General features: G+C 33.5%; 1 protein-coding gene across 1 annotated transcript; it reads right to left on the bottom strand.

Moving 5' to 3' along the window:
• Window positions 1-9350: 9350 nt before the first annotated feature.
• On the bottom strand, window positions 9351-10921 carry LOC120120509 (alkane hydroxylase MAH1-like). Its single transcript, XM_039140145.1, has one exon. The coding sequence runs from the start codon at window positions 10892-10894 to the stop codon at window positions 9374-9376; it is 1521 nt and encodes a 506-aa protein (XP_038996076.1). The 5' UTR covers window positions 10895-10921; the 3' UTR covers window positions 9351-9373.
• Between the last annotated feature and the right edge of the window lie 318 nt (window positions 10922-11239).

The raw sequence follows: 11239 nt of genomic DNA on the forward strand, positions 1-11239 counted from the left end.
TCTATGGTTGTAAGTTTCCCTTTTATTTTTCAAGTTAATCTGTTTAGGGTTTTCAGTTTTCCAGGGAATCTGATCGGATCCTGGTAGATTTGGAAACTGATTCGTTTGTATTCTTTACAGAGTTTTTTCTCGGCAATGACCAAGATAGTGGGAACTTTAGGTCCAAGGTCTCGATCTGTTGATGTTATTTCTGGTTGTCTTAAAGCTGGAATGTCTAATACTGTATGTCGGACTCACTTTTTTTAGTTACTACTGTGTTATTGGAAGCAATATTTATTTATTCACTTGTTTTTGTTTTTCTTCAATGGTTAGGTTCGATTTCTCGTGGCATGATCCGAAGTGTCATCATGAAACTTTAGAAAATTTAAAGGCCGTCGTTAAGCTAACTAAAAAGCTTTGTGCCGTAGGTTATTTATATATGGATTGATTTTTGTTCGTTTTTGAATTTATCTTTGTTTCCTTGAAAATTTGATATGTCTGAATGTTTCCTTGAACCAATGTCCCCTGCCCCTACCTCTCTTTGTTCTGAACCTTTAACGGTTCGATCCCCCGGTCCATTTTCTGGTCTGGTTATTTGCGTCACTGGCTTATCTAAAGGTTGGTTATTTTTGGTTTGATTGTTTTAGGGTACTTCTTACAGTGTACTGTTGTCTGAGTTTGATAAAAACTCGTATGATTTCGAGTCTGGGTACTTTGAATTTTGATTGAACTTATCATGTTTTGCCATTACATGTCGATGTTTCTCTTTTGCTTGTAGAAGCAAGGAAATAAGTCGGGGAGGCAATGGAGAGATTAGGTGGTCAATACAGTACTAGTTTACATCCTCAATGCACCCATTTGGTGGTCCATATATCCTTTCTTGTATTGTTTGGTTTTAAATCACTTAGATTTTAGCTTAATGTGAGACTTGGCTGGCTTGGGATAAAGAGAATGCAAATGGATATTATGTGTACTATGATGATAATAAGGTTTCCTATTGTCTTGTTTTTGTATTGTCTCTGTTGCTGCAAGTGCACCTGTTATGATGATCCTTAATATTAGTTACAGCGTTAGTGGATGCCCCAGCAAAATCACGAATGCGGTGGACACCAGAACTTCATGAAGCCTTTGTTGAAGCTGTTAACCAATTGGGAGGCAGTGAAAGTGCATTACTTTCATTTCTCATGAAACTTTTTCCAAAATATGTTATGTTTTAATTTGTTTGGTATTTTCAACTTATAGGAGCTACTCCAAAAGGCATGTTGAAGCTTATGAAAGTTGAAGGCTTGACAATTTATCATGTTAAAAGTCATTTTCATGTGCATAGACTTTTCTATTAGTTATTAATTTATATATATATATATATTAAATATGTGCACAAAGGCTTGGATTTGATTACCCTTTAATTGATCTCTTCAATGTAGAAATACAAATTAGCTAGATACAGACCAGAGCCATCCGAAGGTATATGTTAATCTCCCTTTAATTTTCTTCCTTTTCCTTAGTTGTGTTACTTCTCTGCAAGCATGCATCTATTGCCTTTGTTTCTTTATTGGAACATATATATTTTTTAAAAGGGTGTTCATTCCTTGATATTTGTTCAATGTTTTCTCTTTGTGACTTATATTGGGGTTGAGATGGATAGTTTGGAGCTACATAGTCCTACTTGGTATTATCAATGAAGTGTATATCAGTTTTAAAAAATAGTTAATTGGTTCCAGAATCTTTAGTTGTCCAGTAAAGATTTATGATGCATGTCTAGCTTGCACTCGACAATCTCCCATCCTATACTGATATAATGAAAGTTATTACAGTATATGTGAATGTTGATATTTAAAAAAAGTTGGTTTTTGGCTTTTTGATGGACTGTACATGGATGCTTAAGTTATCAAGATATGTGAGTTATTTGTTAGAAATGGGATTTATCTAAATTCACTTAGACCAGGAAAGTTTAATTGAATGCCCTCCTTTGTTTGATTGATTAAGGATGTTCAGAGTTCAGACCCACTATGTTACTCCCTATAATCATTGGAATCTATAACTAATTTTGGTAAATGGATATCAATCATCTTTTCCTCTGAGAGAAATAGAATTCAGTAGCAGAGAAATAGAATTCAGTAGCACGTTTGTTGCAAGTTTGAATGAAAATCATCATTATAACAGAGAATGATAGGTGAATTACTCATATATAAATAAAAGTATCCCCTTAAATAACAGTGTAACTGTGAGAAATGAAAAGTAAAGCTTTTAAAGCTTAAGATACCTTTACCATAAATTTACTTGATTTTTCGTTCTTTTCATATTACTTAGTGATGAATGATGACTTGATAACCATAAATGAAAATGTTTGCTCTTTTACAAATGTTTGGACTAATTTATGTTATCACTTGAAGATAGTTGATGCTTGATTAATATATGCAAAGTATTAATTCCTATATGTCATCAGCAGTTGGTTCAAATAAGGAGTGGAAACCAAAGGTGATCAGCTCTAATTTTGGGAAGGGTTCGGGAACAGCTGGTGCATCTGATGTTCCTACTAGTTCAGTTGAAGCCAATGCTCTTTCGCAGCCTGTTTCAAGAGTTCTCGACTCTAAAGAAGCAACTTCAAAATTGCAGAAGAAGCTAGAGGAGTTGCATCTCCCGCAACGTCAACATGTTTGATATTCGCAAAGAATGGGTATCTTATGTGGAAAACTTTATTATGCCGTGATATTTTGTATCGACATATGATTACAATATTTTTGATAACTTAATGTTAATATATTGTATGCAAATGGATTGCTTATATATAATATGATATATATATTTAGTATTATGAGGCATTAAATGTGATTTAGTTTGATTATTTGTCAATCTACAATATATGTATATATATAATTTACGACATACAATCGACACTCGAATATGTGTAATGACGTGTGCTTCAATGACACAAAATGTAAACAAATGTGTGTCGTCTTCATTTATGATGGGGGCTTCAATGACGTGCAATGAGCGTCATAAATGCACGTCATAAATGCGTGTCATAAATGTGCGTCATCATAAATTCGTGTCGGTGGCTTTAATGACATGTAAATGTGTGTGTTATTCGTACCCATAGATGACGCGCAATGCGCGTCATTAAAGGGTTTTTTCTACTAGTGATATAAATACAAGTTGAGGACACTTGAAGAAGGGTTAGAACACCTATCCAAGCAATCAAACACAAGAGAAGAGTTTTCCAATCTTATTTTCATTTCTCTTGTAAATATTTGTGTTTTTGTGAGCTTAATTTGTAAACACCCTACCTTGTAGAGGTTTTTTTGTTTACTTCCTTTTTATCCTTTTGTAAAGGGGTTTTGGTTCTATCTTAGTCAATTCAAAAGATAGGGAGTTGTAAAGGTTAATCTTGATCATTAAAAAGAAAGAACAAATTAGTGATTTTGTTATAAAATCCTTAGTGAGGAGCTAAGGTAGTGGATATAGACTTGGTTGAGAAATCGAACCACTATAAATCCTTGTGTTCATTGTCTTATATTTTTCTCTCCTTACTCTCTAAACAAATCTTATCTTTTCTCTCCCTTTTCACATTTTTTGATTGTGTGATTTGAGCCTCTTCGATCCTAACAATTGGTATCAGATCTTGACTCATTAGAAGGTTTAACCACCTTGAGACAATCCTTGAAGAAGCTCTATCGATTCCTGACTTAACCGATAAAGAAATGGTTTCAACCTCCGGTGCTTACTATATTGAAGATTCACAACCGGTCAACAAGCCACCTTGCTTCAATGGAGTAAATTATGCTTATTGGAAGAATATGATTAAGCTCTTCATTCAAGCCAACGATCTAGGATCTTGGAATTCTATCATGAAAGGCTACAAGATTCCAACCGACGAGTTGGACAATTAAAGAAATGGAAAGAATAAGAAGTTCCAACTAAATGCCAATGATATCCACATTCTCTTTTATGCATTAGGCCTAGATAAATATGGAAGAGTCTCCTCTTATTCCAATGCCAATGAGATATGGGATAAGCTCCAAGTCACTCATGAAGGAATCAATGAAGTGAGGGAAACCAAGATAAGTCTTCTCAACCATAGCTACAAGAATTTCAAGATGAAACCCGATGAAGACATCAAAGCTATGACAGATAGATTTTCCGTAATTGTCAATAGCCAAAAGGAATTTGGAGAAGTAATCTCTAATGAGAAGCTTGTGAGGAAGATGATCTACTTTCTTCTAAAGTCTTGACAATCGAAAAAGATAGAAATTATCGAAGCTAGAGACCTAAAGTCTCTCACTCTCGGTGAGCTAATTTGTTCTCTTCTCACTCATGAGTTGATGGTGAAAGAAGAGGATGATGATGAAGAAAAGAATGATAAGAAGAAGAAAGAAAAGAAGAAGGAGGTAGGCATTGCCTTCAAGTTCACCAATGAGAGCTATCAAGATTCAAATGAAGAGGTGGATGAAAACGATGATGAAGAATAAGAGATGGCCAAGCTCTTAAAATATTTCAAGAGATTCATGTCTTCCTAAGAAGTAAATCATGAATCAACCAAGAAGAAGGGTCCCCCCGTGTGCTTCAACTGTCAAAGAAAGGGGCATGTCAAGTATGAATGTCCTCTCCTAAAGAAGAAGGGATCATCAAAGAAAAAGGCATTTGTGGCAGCTTGGAGTGATGAAGATGACTCCAATGATGTAGATGAAGTAGCCAACCTATGTCTCATGGCCATCGAAGAAGATTCTGAGGTATCTTCTAAGTCAAATGATTTAAATTTACATTGTTTTGATGAGTTACAAGATGCTTATAATGAGTTGTATTTGGAATTTAAGACAATGAATCCCAAATATATGAAATTAATTTTAAAACTCAAAGTTGAAAATGATTTAGTTTTGAAAGAAAAAGTTTACTTTGAGAATCAAAATGAAATTTTGAAAAATGATTTAGAGCTTTCAAAAGTCAAAATCAATGATTTAGAAAAAGAAAATTTTGATTTGAAAGTTAAGCTTGAGAGCTTAACAAAAGAAAAAGAATTAATTTCTCAAAACAACTCATTATGTTTAAAAATGGCAAAATGCTCATATTGTCATTTCCATGGTCATATGGAACATGCTTGTCCCATAAAGAGAAGAAAATCTTTTAAAATTAGAAAAGTATGGGTTCCTAAGGGAACAAGGGGCATTGAAACTAACATCTAAGGATCCAAAGCAATTTGGATACCAAAATACAAATAAATTTCTCTTGTAGGTGTGTGGGAGCAATGGTGATGAATGAAGAAATTGAGATGCTCTAGCCACACTTGAAAATGAATGGGAAACCTCTAAGCTTAACGCATTTGATTTTGATTATTTAGTTACTCATTTAGTTTTAAGCATTCGAGAGTTTTAATCTTAAATGACTATGTTTTGTTTTTCATCTCATGTATGTTGAAAAAGTTTTATGATGAACGTTTTAAATTTTTAATGATTTTTCATAATTTTTAGTTCATCACAATGAATTTCGGTCAAAATTGATTTTCAATGCATATGATATCTCTCTAACAATTGATATCAACTTTTCAAATGCTTTGATTTTACAAATTTTAAATTTTTGAACTAAATTTAAATGTTTAAGCATGTGTTTTAAACATTAAATGTGTCTCTCTAACAATTGATATCAAATTCTTCAAATGCATAACATTTTTGAAAGCTTTATGCACATGTACTTAATTTCAAATATTGATATTGCATAAAGTATTTTAGACTTGGATATATTAAATTTCATGTGCTACTAACATGTTTGTTATTCTTTGAATAAAATTCAATTTTGTTTAAGTGTCAAGATTCTAAAGCTAATTTTGTTTGGAATGCACTTTCTGAGGGGGAGCTTTGATTTTTCAAATGCTTTTAATGTAAATTTTACAACTTACTCTCCAAAGTTATTTTTGAACTTTAAAGTTGAATTATTTTTTATCTAACAAAAAGGGAAGAAGTATGGCTTGAAAAATTCAAATTTCTTAATGAAAAAGGGGAGCTGGACATTTTCATACATTTTCCAACAATTGATATCTTTTTCATTAAATATTTTACTAAGGGAGAGTTCTGCCAAAAACAAATTTTCAAATGTTTTGTTATATAAAAAAGGGGGAGATTGTTGAACTATATTTTGATATAATAATTAAGGAAAAATGTTTTTGGACTTGAATTGAATTTTTTCAAAGTTTTAAAAAATAATTCAAAGTCCTTAAAGCTTGGAATTAAGCAAAAAACATTTTTCTAAACAAGTAGTACCGATATTGTTCTTACAGTATCGATACCAATTGAACAAGTCCTGATATTGTTCATATGGTACCAATACCAAAGGCAAGGGAATTATCGATACTCATTGGGTAATACCGATACTACCAGCTTTGCTCAAATTCCAGAATGCAAAAATGGTATTGATACCTAAAGGTGTACCAATACTACTCTGTATAGTAGTATCGATACCATATGCATAGTATCGATACCATAAGGCCCCAACAGCTAGTAACGGCTAGTTGAATTTAAATATAACAAATGTAGTACCGATAATCCCTTTAAGAGTATTGATACTCCTTGGTCTGGGCAACTTTATTTTGCACGAAAATTGATCCCCCAACGGCTCCAAACAACCTCTAACGGCTAGAAACAGCCACAACAACATTCCAACATATAAATACAAGTTGAGGACACTTGAGAAGGGTTAGAACACCTATCCAAGCAATCAAACACAAGAGAATAGTTTTTCAATCTTATTTTAATTTCTCTTGTAAATATTTGTGTTTTTGTGAGCTTAATTTGTAAACACCCTACCTTGTAGAGGTTTATTTGTTTACTTCCTTTTTATCCTTTTGTAAAGGGGTTTTGGTTCTATCTTAGCCAATTCAAAAGATAGGGAGTTGTAAAGGTTACTCTTGATCCTTGAAAAAGAAAGAACAAATTAGTGAATTTGTTAAAAAATCCTTAGTGATAAGCTAAGGTAGTGGATTTAGACTTGGTTGAGAAGTCGAACCACTATAAATCCTTGTGTTCATTATCTTATCTTTTTCTCTCCTTACTCCCTAAACAAATCTTATCTTTTCACCCGCTTTGCACATTTTTCAGTTGTGTGATTTGAGCCTCTTCGATCCTAACATAGATCTTTCTAGGTTTGATTCTTAGACAAAGAGCAATGTTCATCAATCTGCTACCATCCCATATCACAAGGTTGTTTGGTTCGTACATTTTTTTAAATAATTAAACTTTTACTTTATAATATTAATAAATACACTTAGATATATTAAATACATTGTCTCCACCACCATCACCGCCTCCCTAAGTGTAGGGACAGAACCATGAATTTATTAAGACAGGGGTTAAAGTATTTTTTATTTTTCATAAATACATTTTTTTTAATTGAATGAGTTCGTGTAATTTTTTCTTTATTTATTTTTAAATATATATATATATATCAATATTAATTAATACTTAAAAAAATTAGCTGGGGCTAAGGCTCCTCTTGAACCTTAAGAAGGTCCGCCCATGCCCGGATGTCGCCTTAAGGTGCGTTTGGGATTGCTTTTAGGATCCAAAAGCACTTATTGGCAGCAAAATCATTCCGAAACACAGATTTTAACTTATAAAAACCGTTTCAAAAGTACTTATGGACTCAAAACGGAGAAACTACATGATAGGGGCTTTTGGCCTTTTGTTTTTGGGGTTTTGAGGACATTACGAAAATAACCTTGCTTCCAGTCCTGTTTTAGCATGAATATTTTAATTACACTGTACCTCATAAGCACTCGTTTAATATATAAAATTATAAATTTGTGCTAATAATTTATTTCTAATATATATATTAATATATATTAAATTTAATAATAATTATGTTTACAAGTGATAATAATTTTTAATATATAATATATATATTTAATTTAATTGAATAAATAAATTATATTAATTATTTATAACATATTTAAATTGATATATTTTAAATTTTATCTAATAATATCTAAAATAAACATTTTATTTAATTTTTTAAACATTACTTAATTTATTTTCAATTTACAACATTATACCTAAAATTAACATTTTATCTGTTTAAAAATACTTTTTGACAGATATACCAATCACTAAAATTTTAAATTTAATTTTTCAAAAACACATTTAAAAGTTGTTTTCAAAAATAATTCACAACAGCATTGACAGACTAACCATTATTTCTAAATTACAGTCAGAAATTGCAGCCCATTCCTGCAATATATTTTTTTTTAATGTTTATGAGTTGGGTTCAATGACTCCTTCAATTCACAGTTTGTCGGCAACTACCTTCACATAACTATCTTTTATTATCTTTTCTCTTTTTTATTAGAAAACAAAAGTTGGCCATTGTTCATCCTTCGTACATGTCTGCTAATTATTCATTTCCCGACTCTTACCTGGGGTTGATATCCTACAAAGCATAAATAATTTTAGCTGTTGTAAAGGCCATACTAAGCTCATTATTCATTTCAGGAGTTATCACAGGCTCAATAGCCTCCAATATACAATCATGGATAGTAGGGTTAGAAGTAGCAAAAAGATCATGAAAATAAAACACAATGATACGTCAAACTTCTCTTTTGTCCTCTTGCCAATGACCGTTACTATCAAAAAGCCCCTGTATGGAATTCTTCTTCTTAAGCCTGCTTGCACACGCATGGAAATAGGACGTATTCCTTTCCCCTTGCGTTAGCCATGCAACTCGGGATTTTTGAGCCCAGAAGTTCTCTTTATCAAGCAACATCTCCAACTCAACTTTGGCTTTAACAAATTCCTTAATCTAATGTTCCGAAATATGGTACTGTAAACCTTTCATTCAAGCATCTTGCACTTTACGTCGACAGGTATCTTCATTGGCCCAACATGTATCAAACCGAAAGTAGTCACCCCTACTGTGATGAAGAGGGACCCCGGTTTGCAAACTCAGAATGATATGCAAACTCAGAGTAGACCGTACAAGTAGCATGGGAGAGGAGCCAATCATTGCCTACAATCATTTAACACTCTATTTATTTAAATCTTACAAACAATGACGGACAATTAGGAATCAGATTCTGCTATTGTTCGACAGATTATTTTTATTAACTTATAATTTTTATGTTTTCAAAGTTACTTCTTAAAATTTTATCCATATATATTGAGTATGAATACAAATATTAAAAAAGAATTGGGTATCATAAATACATTCTTATATATATATATATATATATATATACACACTCCACTAATATTGAAGAAACGAACAACAGTCTATCACACGTAAGATCACATAGATACATGCATACTGACACTTGTCTGATCACATGCATGGAACAGACAAGAGGCTCGAAATTACTACTAATAATATTTGTAGTCTTCTTCTCTATTAATGCCAAGGAAACCCTGCAAATTTCTCAACTCCATCTGTTCTTAACCCTAACCATTAACCCATTCTTCATCTGATAAAACGCACTGTTCTTGGGAACAATTTTCTGGCCTTCAATTACATGAACATTGAAGTTATGAATAATCACCGTTGCGGTAGCTTTCATCAAGAGAAATGACAACTCTTTCCCTGGACAAATCCTCGGTCCCGCCAGGAACGCGCAAAATTTACTTGGTGACTCTCGTTTAATCTTCCCTTCTTTACTGATCCACCTTTCCGGCTTGAATTCATTGCAATCTTCTCCCCATAAACTTTCCATCCTTCCCATTGCATGTATTCCGATTAAGACTCGGGTGTTCCGGTCGACTCGATGACCGCTCGGAAGAAAGTCCGGCTTCGTACATGTTCTGAATTCGAACGGAATCGGTGGAAAGAGCCTTAGGGTTTCGCTAATCGCTGCATGAAGATACTTTAGATCACTCAACTCGTCGAAGTTAGACGGTATTTGCAAACCCTCGACTTGTTTCATCGATAAGTGTCGCTTTATTTCTTCTCTGATCTTAATTTCAACCATGGATGTCTTGGAGATGAGATAAAAAAACCAAGTGAGAGTTAAGCTGTAGGTATCGTCACTGGCAAACAAAAAGTGTATGATATTGTCTCGTATAAGACTGTCCTTTGCTGTTGGGCCTGTAATTTCATGTCCCGTTAGGTAACACTTCAAGAAATTGAAATCATCGTCTTCACTCGCTGATGCCATTGTTTTCTTGGATTTGCGGCGTTGGATCGATATATAATGTGTTAAAAGATTATCGAAAGCTTTCCAAGCTTCAGTTCGTTTCTTCTCTTTTCCAATCTGAAGCCAACTTTGCAGCTTCCAGACACTGTCGGGCATCACATATCTGTAAAATGCTGCTTCAAGAGTATCACTCATGGCTTTATGGAATCGGTTCTCGGGGAATTCAATGGAGAGTACGCCGGGGTTAAAGCCGACGGCCATTATGCAACCGATATCAAACGCATGCCTCACGAACAAATCCTGCAAGTTCACCACCATGTCTCGTCGAGAAACATATTCAAGCACCTTAACCAGCCCTCCCTCGATACGTTGATGGAGAACCTTTGAGAGTGATTGCTTGAACTGTGGGTGGTGCAAGAAAGCGTGGAACACTTTCCGGTGACGTTTCCAAGCCTCACCGTCGGAATTGAAAAGCGCTTCTCCGAAGATATCAAACTGTTTCAGCCATTCTGAACCTTTCAAATAATCTGCATTGTTGGAGCTCAATATATAGCGCACATTCTCAGGATCTGAGGTGGCCAAGAAACTGGTGTTGGTAAACCAAAGTCCCTTATAAAAGAAGGTGCCATTGCTTCGTTTGAGAACATCGGCAACTTTGTCATGAGGGCGATGGATGTTGAGAAGTAAGGCTGGAATCATCCCGACAAATGGCCAGTTTGGAGGGAGAGAATTGTTGTCGATGAAACGATAGAGAAAACGAAGAAAAATAATTCCAAACACCATGAATTCAAGATAGATAAACACTGCCATTATGCTTAAGGAGTAAATTGTATGAAGTTGCTTATATTGAGTAACCAGTTGGGTCCTTATATATAGATTTATCATATCGATGAATCAGGACAGCTTAGTTATGTATAGAATTAGCATTCATATCCATATTGTCAAGTTGCAATGACTAATAATTATAAGTAATGGGTATATATATGTGAATGCCAATATCATGTTGTTATGAAAGTCAAACATGAAATCATCTATTAGGGAAGAATGATGGAAAACCTCCAAGTTGATTAAAAAAGAAAGCTAATGAATGAAATCAAAAAAATATATAGGGGCAATATGAATGGCAATAATATATTTTTAAATTTTTAGTAAAAT

This window comes from Hibiscus syriacus, unplaced genomic scaffold, assembly GCF_006381635.1.
Source record: "Hibiscus syriacus cultivar Baekdansim isolate YM2019G1 unplaced genomic scaffold, ASM638163v2 tig00110339_pilon, whole genome shotgun sequence".
Lineage (NCBI taxonomy): Eukaryota > Viridiplantae > Streptophyta > Magnoliopsida > Malvales > Malvaceae > Hibiscus > Hibiscus syriacus.